The sequence below is a fragment of the Galeopterus variegatus genome, unplaced genomic scaffold (genome assembly GCF_000696425.1).
Source record: "Galeopterus variegatus unplaced genomic scaffold, G_variegatus-3.0.2 Scaffold4485, whole genome shotgun sequence".
NCBI lineage: Eukaryota > Metazoa > Chordata > Mammalia > Dermoptera > Cynocephalidae > Galeopterus > Galeopterus variegatus.
In genome coordinates this window covers 128,294-138,854 of record NW_007730596.1, presented here as the reverse complement: position 1 = coordinate 138,854, position 10,561 = coordinate 128,294, and the positions used below count along the sequence as shown (strand labels likewise).

At 44.9% G+C, this 10,561-nt stretch overlaps 1 protein-coding gene across 1 annotated transcript; it reads left to right on the top strand.

The window, feature by feature from the left end:
* Positions 1–6: 6 nt before the first annotated feature.
* On the top strand, positions 7–7,115 carry ZNF551 (zinc finger protein 551). The gene is made up of 4 exons (XM_008587657.1): positions 7–61; positions 689–727; positions 3,460–3,583; positions 4,723–7,115. Exons 1-4 carry the CDS (start codon positions 29–31, stop codon positions 6,534–6,536), a joined length of 2,010 nt encoding a protein of 669 aa, XP_008585879.1. The 5' UTR covers positions 7–28; the 3' UTR covers positions 6,537–7,115.
* The last annotated feature ends 3,446 nt before the right edge of the window (positions 7,116–10,561 follow it).

The following is a 10,561-nucleotide window of genomic DNA, read 5'->3' as shown; positions in this document are numbered from 1 at the left end:
CCCGGCCCCGCCACGCCCTCAGGGTCCGATGGAGGCGGCCGCGCTGAGCGACCCGGCTCAGGTAAATGCTGAGTCTCTGAACCCTCACCCTCCCTCACCCCAACCCAAATCTTATTAACTCTAGTGAGGGGCGCCTGCTCACGTCCCTGCAGCACAAGTCCCAGCGTCCCGGACACTGTGGTGCTCGTGGGCGGGCTCCTGTTTCTGACAGCCAGTGTGATGAGGTGTGGGAGAGTGTGACAGGCGAGGGGGTGGGGGGACTGCACATACAAAGGTTTGGAGGTGTGCTTGAGCCGAGAGGATTCGGGAAACTCGGGCCGTCTTGTCTCTTCAGGAACAGTGTGAGGCAGAGTTGCATCTGACGAATTTGACCTTTCTCAGGATACCGGGAGCCATAAAGGGCTGTGAACAGAGAGGGACACGGCCTGAGACAGGGTCTAAAAGTTTCCAGAAGTTGCTCAGAGGAAGAACAGACTGGAAGAGAGATGATAGTAGTTAAGCACAAGAAGTTTGAGTCCTTGTCCAAGATCTCACAGCTGGTAAGAGTCAGCACTGGGGACTGAAGCACAGAGATAATGCAGCCACCCTAGACCACCTGGCTCCAGGGGTGGGCAGGGTCATTGGACGGCCTGAGCCTGTGGAACCTGGCAGTGGTTGCCAGACTCTCATGTCCTCTCTGTTTCTTCAGATTCCTGTGACTGCAGAATCGCTTATGGAGCCTAAACTGGTGAGTGGAGTATGTCACTAGTCCTCACCGCATCTGTATTGTCTCTGGGTTAGTCGTGTCCTTGGACTGTTCTCCTGTCATTCTTCCAGCCTTGGGTCTGGGGACCTTGAATATATATAAAGCCCAGGGTCCTATAAAGTTGTTGGCAACCAATGAAGTTTAGAAGGTTGTCCCATGCATACTTACCAGTATGTGCAGAGGCTTGGAGGGGAGGCTGAGCTGGTTCGTAGTTTCCTTTCTTTCTCATGGGAACTGGGAGCAATGCAACAGGAGTCAGGTCTGGAATGGCTCCCTGAAAAGTTGAGTGTTTGTTCTGTATGTGATAGTAACAATGGGAGGTTTGGAGTGGAGGAGGAGGTGATCTGACCCAGGTCTCATCAGGCTGTCTGGCAGTGGCATAGGAAACAGACTGTGGGGTAAGGGAGGTGGTAGAGAGACCAGGAAAGAGGCTGCTGGGATAGCCCAGGTGAATGTGATAGTAGCTGGGCCACTGTGGTGGCTATGGAAGTGGGAGAAGTGGTTGGACTCTGGATCTGTTTTTTAAACAGGGCTTCCTGAATTTTCTAATGTTGAGGGTGAGAGAGAAGTATGAGTCAGGCACCAGGGATGACTCAAAGATTTGATTTTGGCAGCTGGAAGGATGGAAGCTCCATCAACTGAGATGGGGAGCTCCATAGTAGCAGTAATTTTTATTGGGGGATATCAGTTTTATTTTTGGTCTGTTAAGAGTATAAGAATTTTCAGAGAACAGTTCGTGAACAGCTGGAACCATAGTTCTGGAACTGTGAGGAGGGATTCAGGATGGAGACTTCTCCAAAAGATAGTGGGCAGTGTGTGGACTGTGGCGGAGCTGTGGATCACATTTAGTAGAGGGCAAGCTGGTTGTGATGGTAATGTTAATAGTTGCCCAGGAAGGGGAGGGAGGGTTGAGGACACAATCTTCTGTGTGAGCCCCTGGTTGTGGGAGGTGGATGACACACCACAGGTTATGGAGAGCAGTGTTCATGGGAAGGGTAGGAGAGACGGTATGATCTGACATGTGGTTAAGGCTTCTCAGGGATATGCGGACATGAGATGGATCTGGGGGCATAGGAGTAATTCAAAGATGACTTGGGCTGGTGTTTATTCACCACTCTACAGACTCACCAGGATTTTGTTGTAACTGTTGGTGGTTCCTAGGGTTCTTCAGTCAGGCTGTCAGATTAGCCTAGGGGCCTAAGTGGCCATCGATGAGGCTCACTGAACCCGGGTAGAGAGCCACTGGGGTTGGACCTTGAATGAGAGTTAGAGAGAGGAAGGCTGTGACTGGTGAAGAGACAGCAAGTGTAGCCCAGAAATGGAAAAGTGCCATGGGTATCTCCGGTCCACGAGTGGTTCTTGGTGGTACGGTTGAAATAAGGAACTGACTCAGGTAGAGATGCTTTCATGGCACAGCTCAAGGCTCCCTCCTGCATTGTAGACAAGCAGAGGTCTGGTGGTACTGAATCCTGTTTGAATTAGCCACCCACTCTCTGGACCCCATGTGCTGAATAACCAATGGGGAGACAAAGGAGCTACTCCTGGTATGGAGCAGGGAGGGGGCGGTGGCTGTGGGAGTGCAGCCATGTGAGAGAGGTATGGTGATGTGCATGTGGAGAGGGAGTGTGAACTGATAGCCACAGGCCCTGGCATTGAGGACAAAAGGGTGAAGAGTGATTCCATGTTTGGTTGTATGTGAGAGAAAGGATCTGGGGGACCCCAAGTGAACGGTGGCTGTGGGAGTGCAGCCATGTGAGAGAGGTATGGTGATGTGCATGTGGAGAGGGAGTGTGAACTGATGGCCACAGGCCCTGGCATTGAGGACAAAAGTGTGAAGAGTGATTCCATGTTTGGTTGTATGTGAGAGAAAGGATCTGGGGGACCCCAAGTGAATTTCCAGAAAACAGAAGTTTGGCCTTATGTATATGCCAGGTCCAGAGCTTAGGTGGCACTTATCTGTCCACCTGCCTGTGGGTGAACATGGTAATCAGTGGGACCATGAGGAGAGAGTGAGTATCAGTGGCACCAGGGCAGGTATCTCGGCTGATGTGGGGAGATAGGGAATAGGGTTAGCAGGGGATGGATTTGGAGGTGTGTGGATGAGGGTGAACTTGGAATTCTAGGAGAGAAGCTGATCATGGAGTGAACTGTTTTCATCATGGCAGGGCTGTGTGACCTTTGAGGTTGCAGTTGTGGGACTGCAGCTGTATGTGTGAGAGACGTGTGGTTCAAAGAGTGATGTGCATGGGAAGAGGGAGTGTGAACTGTTGGCCCCGTGGGCGAATTAGTATCACAAGGATAAAGGGTGAGCCCATGGTTTTTATGTCTTGGAGGGATGATCTAGGTGATCTCAAGGGTATTGCCTGACAAGACCAACGTCCAGTCACCCACACCCTCTCTATTGCCACTTCTCATCCTAACCAGTATTTGTGACATCCAACACATTGACAAGAGGCAGTATGTCCTATATGCCAGGCCCAGAAGTTAGATATTGTCTACCTTTTCACGTGCTTAGTATTGCCATGGAAGGACACAGTATCAATAGAATTGTAGGAGAGAGTGGGCATCAGCAGCACCTGGGCCGGGTATCTCCTCCAAGGTGGGGAGGTGAACAATAGGGTGAGCAGGGAATTGATGTGGGGGGTAGGGGGATGATGAACTTGGGGTCCTAGGAGAGAAGCTGATCATAGAATGAATTATCCCCATTATGTCAGGGTATGACCTTTGAGGACGTGGCCATTTACTTCTCCCAGGAGGAATGGGAGCTCCTGGATGAGGCGCAGAGGCTCCTGTACTGCAATGTGATGCTGGAGAACTTTACACTTGTAGCATCCCTGGGTAAGGCACTCATATTCCTCCCAGTGTCCTGAGTGGTCTCTGCCTTCCTTTTTTATCTCAGAGTTACCTCTGTCTCAGGAGTCTTGCTGTCAGCCTAATGGATCTCATCTTCCTTGCTTTCTCCCTGTTAGGGTGATTATGTCCAGATCCATAGTACATTGTGCCCCAATTTCTGTCCCCTTCCTCTAGCTTCCATTTCCTTATTGGCCACCTGTGCCAGGAATTGCAGGCATTGTCATGGTCACATGACCCATGGGATGTTCTTACAAGACCCTCCTTCGAGTGTTTTTCATAGTATTTTCTTTCCTATATACTATCGTATGCCAAGTTTTCTTAGCCAGTGCTGGTCACTCACCTGTCTTCTCTTTCCTTAAGACTTACATCATTCATGTCCCATGTAGTTGCACAGTGAGGGATGCAGGGAGAACACTAGTAGCTTCACAGGGTAGACATTTCAGGATGGTCTCAGAGGAGGCCTGGCCCTGGTAAGTGGCCGCTGGGGAAGGGCATGACATCTAGGTTGTCCAGGAACCTGCACTGTGTCTAACAGCGTTTTGGTACAAGTGTCATTAGCCATACCTCATTTCCACTCCTCCTATACTTGAAACTTTGCCAACTTGTCACTTCATCTGTGACTTGTGGCTCCCAGTTAACTCTACTTTTGTGCCCACTATGCACAACTTGTTCCTTTCCATTACTCACTTAGCAACGTTCTCCAGCTGTGACTCACAGTGTTGTGAGATGTGCACACATCGCCAGATAGTCTTAGATCACAGCTGCTCATTTCCAATTGGATTATCCTGGGACTGGGCACTAGCAACCTTCTGTACTATACACATATGTCACCAGTAGAGAAGGTCCTGCTGAAGGCTGTTGGCAGAGAAGTGAGTTGGGTACTCTGCTTCTCCCCATGTGCTGAACCTATCTTTGTCCCTTGTCTGGTGAGGTATTCTGTAATGTGTAATCATCAAAGGCCCAGTATGTCAAAGCAGCCCTTTCCTCAGTCTGTCCCCCAGTTCTCTTGTTCTCAGAATAATCCCATGGACTCATAACTTGTTTTATCTCACATATCTTTGTGATAGGTCTTTCCTGTCTCACCAAAGTCAACATGCATCTCATCAGCATTTCTCTGATTTTAGATTATTGCCATGGAATGGAGGATGAGGAGGTAACTTCCAAGCACAGTGTATCTGTAGAAGAAGTGTCACAGGTCAGAACTTCTAAGGCAGGTTCATTCACCCAGAAGAGTCACCTCTGTGAGGTGTATGTCCCAGTCTTGAAAGACATTTTGCACCAGGCTGAGCACCAAACAGCATACCCTGTGCAAAAATCATACTTGGGTAGCACAGGTATGAAAAGCTTCTGTTTCAGTGCAAACCCTCAGCAGTACCAGAAGCATTACAGCAGAGAAAAGCCATGGAAAAGGGATGTGGAAAGGGCCTTGTTATTTGTGACAAGCTGCAGATTCCACGTGTCAACAAATCTCTTCACCTGTGGAGAGAATAGGAAGGACTTCCCAGCCACCATGGACCTTCTCCAGCACCAGGCCACTCCCAACAGTAGCAGCAGCAAGTGTGGGCAGGCATTTTGCAGTGGAAAAAGTCAGTACAAGAGGGGTGAACACAGAAAAGCTTCAAGCCACAAACACATACTTGTTCAGCATCAGAGTGTCTGCTCTGGAGAAGGGCTTTATGAGTGTAGCAAATGTGAGAAAGCCTTCACTTGCCAGTACACATTTGTTCAGCACCAGCAAATTCACACTGGACAAAGGACATATGAGTGTAGTGAATGTGGGAAATCTTTTAGCAAAAAGTGCCATCTTATTGTACATAAGAGCATTCACACTGGAGAAAGGCCTTGTGAATGCAGTGAATGTGGAAAAGCCTTTATCCACAAATCCAAACTCCTTCACCACCAGAGACATCATGCTGGAGGAATGCATTATAAGTGTGGTGAATGTCAGAAATCCTTTAACTACAAATCCAACCTCATTGAACACCAGAGAGTTCACACTGGAGAAAGGCCTTATGAGTGCAGCGAGTGTGGAAAATTCTTTAGACAAAGCTCTAGCCTCTTTCGACACCAGAGAGTTCACACTGGAGAAAAGCCTTATCAATGCTGCGAATGTGGGAAATCCTTTAGACAAATCTTCAATCTAATTCGGCATAGGAGAGTTCACACTGGAGAAATGCCTTATCAGTGCAGTGATTGTGGGAAAGCCTTTAGCTGCAAATCCGAACTCATTCAACACCAGAGAATTCACAGTGGAGAAAGACCTTACAAGTGCAGTGAATGTGGAAAATCCTTTAGACAGTTCTCTAACCTCATTCGACACCGTAGTGTTCACACTGGTGATAGGCCTTACAAGTGCAATGAATGCGAGAAATCCTTTAGCCGCAAATTTATTCTCATTCAACATCAGAGAGTTCACACTGGAGAAAGGCCTTATGAGTGCAGTGAATGTGGGAAATCTTTTACCCGCAAGTCTGACCTCATTCAACACCGGAGAATTCATACTGGCACAAGACCTTATGAATGCAGTGAATGTGGGAAATCTTTTAGACAACGCTCTGGACTCATTCAACACCAGAGAGTTCATACTGGAGAAAGGCCTTATGAGTGTAATGAATGTGGAAAATCTTTTAGCCAAAGTGCTAGCCTAATTCAACACCACAGAGTTCACACTGGAGAAAGGCCTTATGAATGTAGTGAATGTGGAAAATCCTTTAGCCAAAGCTCTAGCCTCATTCAACACCAGAGAAGTCACACTGGAGAAAGACCTTATGAGTGCAGTGAGTGTGGGAAACCCTTTACCCACAAATCTGACCTCATTCAGCACCAAAGAGTTCACACTGGAGAAAGGCCTTTTGAATGCAGTGAATGTGGGAAATCCTTTAGCCGCAAATCTAACCTCATTCGACACTGGAGAGTCCACACTGAAGAAAGACCTTAAATGTGCAGGGAATGTGCTATGTCTTTATTCAGTATAACAACACTAAGAGAGACAGGTAGTCACCTACCTAAATTTACACTTCATTCATTGAACATCTACAACAATGGGGGATTCTTCTTAAATTTCAGGTATGTGGGAAGCTTTAAGGAGATTCATTCCATTTTTATTTATTAATAATGTTTCCCTTTTTTTCTTTTTATTGCAATTTTTTAATATGCCCAGGGCATAGCTTGATTTATTTCTGTGGCTGAAGCCATTTCACCTCTACCACCTGGCAGGCCTACACCCTGTGCATGAGAAGCAAACCTCTATACTTTCTCATTTGCTTGGGGAAATTATGAATAGCCCAAGCCCTTAGGGTGTCCTAATTTCCTTCTCTCTGACTTTAGGGCATGGACCTGACCCAGTTTTGGTCCAGAGGACTTGACCTGAGTTGTGCTTTCAGCTTGCTAAGAAGGATTACCATTTCCAGGGACATTGTTGGTTTCACATCTTGCTTGTGATGAATTTTTCCAGGTTTTATAGTTCACCAACTATATTAGCCTGTTTCTGTTGCTTATAACAAAATACATGAAATGGGGTGATTTAAAAGAATATGAAAGTTTCTTTAAAAGAAACTTTTTTTCTTTAAAGTTTAAGTTTAAAAGAAATGGAAATCTTACACTTTCAGACACTAGGAAGTCCAAAATCCAGGGAACACATCTGGTAAAGACCTCCTTTGGTGGTGACTTCAGTGACTGCAGAGTGTCACATTGCGAAAATGGTGGAGCAGAGAAAGCAGAGCAGAGAGGGCAACCTCCTCATTCACTCTCTTTTTTTTTTTTTTTTTAAAGATGACCGGTAAGGGGATCTTAACCCTTGACTTGGTGTTGTCAGCACCACGCTCACCCAGTGAGCAAACCGGCCATCCCCATATAGGATCCGAACCCATGGCCTTGGTGTCACCAGCACCGCACTCTCCCGAGTGAGCCACAGGCCGGCCCCTATTCACTCTCTTTTTAAACCCCTCAGAACCATGCCCCTGATTACCATTATTAATCCATTCACTACAGTACGTTCCTACAATCCAATCACCTCTTCAAGGCTCCACCTTTCAATTACCGTAATAGGATTTCCCACCCTCTTAATAGTCACAGTAGAGCTAAGTTCCCAATACATAAAACTTGGGGGACACAGTTCAAGCTTCAGTCAGTTTGGGGGGGACATAATTTAATCCCCTGCACCAACCCAGAAACTGCTTGCCGCACATTGCTCTGGTTTATGATCTTTTTTTTAAAGTTTTTTTTGTTTATGCACCCTTAATCTTGGCGGTTATATTTATTGTATGGAGTGACTTGTAAGCATAATAGTGATGTCAGTATGAAGGGGTGACCAGATTTTGTGGAGGTCACAAACTGTGCTTCAGAAGAGAGAATATAATGACAGAAAATAGTTCTCTGTCCAACATTGGTATAATTTGCTGTCCTAGCCTCATTCAACACCAGAGTGGTCACACTGGAGAAAGGCCTTATGAGTGCATTGAATGTAGGAAACATTCACTTTCCTTTGAGAAATTGACTTTGAGGCTACCAAGGCCTACAAAGGTTACCCAAAGACTACAGGGCTTTGTGTTTCTAATTTTTGGCATATGGTCAGAATTTTTGTGAGGTTAGAGGTCACTGTGAAAAGGGCAGCTGTGACAACTTCCAGTGCTTCTGTGAATGTGAATTTTATTCACTTGTTTGCAAGGGATATCACATAATTCCTGGCACAATTGGTTGAGGGGAATCTCTTTCCCAGATCCTGCCAAGGAGCCATGTGTGGTGATGTGCAGAACTGCATAGGCTAGTGTCATTTGTTAGATTATAGGGGTCAGATGTAATTGGGACAGAAACTCTTGGATTAATAGAGTGGAAGAGACTGCAATAAATTAGGTGGAGTGCGCCTCTTTTAAAAGTTCATCCACAAATGTTCCAGTAACTATGGCTGTGTGGAATAAATTCTGTGTACAGAAATTCTCAGGATTTCCATAACTGTATTTCCTGCAGCTGAGATTATTGTCAGAGAAAATAACCTAAGGGTTTTATGGATTCCCATATCCTCTCTGAGCTCTTCATCTTGAGGTCATTGCTGTGCAGGTAGGAAAAGAATAGAGAGGGTAATCTATAGTCTAGTGATGTGGCTTTTGTGACTCAGCCAACATTCCTGTTGATTCAGGTGGCAACAGCCTTCATTGTTTGCCAATATTTGCTGCTACTGAGGCAAGGCTGCTCTTCCCAGGGCAAGAGGAGATGGTGGAGTCCATATCAGGTTCCCAACTTTATTAAGGTATAATGCGTATAATTAACATGCAACAAAGTGCACTTATCTAAATTGTACAGTTTGGGAAAGCCATGAAATCGTCTTCACAACCATGAAAATCAGCATATCTGTCATTCATATATTTACCTTGTACCCTTTTCTCCCCCCCCCTGCCCTTTTATAATCTCTCTCCCTGCCTTCCTCAGCCCCCCAGGCAATCACTGATTTCCTTTACAATAAATTAGTTTACATTTTCTTGAATTTTAAATGATCCTCAACATAAAGTGTATACTTTGTTCTTTTTTAATTTCTTTGGGGTTTTTTTCATTTTTATTTTTTTATTCTTTTTTTAACTGGTTTTCTTTATGTTGCATAACTATTTTGAGATTCAACAATGATGCTTATGTGAGTATTTTTATTGCTGAGTAGCATTCTGGTCTATGGATAAACCATTGTTTATCTGCTTATCTGTTTAGGGACATTTGTGTTATTTATAGATTTTTGCATATTACAAATAAAGCTGCTATAAATATTTGTATCCAGTTTTTTATATGGATGTGTTTTATTTCCTTTGTGTTTATAAGTCAAACTGTAATGCCCAAATTGTGATGTAGGTGAATGCTTAACATTATAAGAAATGCCAAACTGACAGCTAAGTGGTCTTCTCTATTACATTCCCACGAACAGTGTGTGAGAGTTCCAGTTTCTCTACATCCTTCTAACACAGGATATATGGCCAATCTTTTTCATTATAGCCTTTTTAATATGTATGTAGTAGTATCTTACTCTGATTTTCATTCATTTCCCTAAGAACTCATGATGCTGAGCATTTATTTATGTGTTTACTTGCCACTTGTATTATCTTTTTCCTATTTTCTTTTGATAAGTTTATTATTTTAACAAATAAAAATACAGTGCAACAACAAAGACATACGTTGGAATTTCACTCATTCTTCAGTGTAACTTCTTTGCCGTATGGCACAACTGTTTTTGAATACTGGAAGAAGATGTTTTGCCTCAATTTTTTGTCCTGTGCACAATGTACTGCTCTCACATATACACTTTTAGTTTAATCTGCATTATTAACATATTCTCTATTACTTTCTTAAGCCTAAATATTCTGTAATACATTAAATCAAGCCCAGGTTTGTAGTCTTTGCCAAGTTCCTTGGTGTAAATACTCCTATTGTGATCAATTTCAAACTGCCAAAATGATGTCACTGAACATGGCATTAGGAAGAGTTTCTAGTAATGTGCCTGTTTTAGTCCATTTTGTGTTGCTATAACAGAAATACCTGAGACTGGGTAATTTATAAGGAAGAGAGGTTTATTTGGCTTACGATTCTGAGACAGCTGCATCTGTCATGGACCTCCGGCTGCTTCTACTCATGGCGGAAAAGCGGCAGGCAGCTGGCGGGTACAAGCAGATCACATGGTGAGAGGAAGCAAGAGAGAGAGAGGAGGTGCCAGGGTCTTTCAAACAATCAGCTCTTGTGGGAACTAACATAGTGAGAACTCACTCATTACTCCCCCCTCCCCCAGGGGGAGCATTAATCCATTCATGAGGAATCCACCCCCATGACTCAATCAGGTTCCAACACTGCCACATTGGGGATCAAATTTCCACATGAGTTTTGGAGGGGGCAACACATCTGAACTCCATCATTCTACCCCTGGCCCCCCTAAACTCATGTTCCTCTCACATACAAAATACAATCATTCCATCCCAACAGTCCCAAAAGTCT

Bases quoted from the DNA above. Each gene is read 5' to 3' on its own strand.
- ZNF551 (XM_008587657.1), top strand. From the start codon at position 29: ATGGAGGCGGCCGCGCTGAGCGACCCGGCTCAG. The intron at 62-688 runs GTAAATGCTGAG...CTGTTTCTTCAG, and splicing joins CGCTGAGCGACCCGGCTCAG to ATTCCTGTGACTGCAGAATC. The intron at 3,584-4,722 runs GTAAGGCACTCA...CTCTGATTTTAG, and splicing joins TACACTTGTAGCATCCCTGG to ATTATTGCCATGGAATGGAG.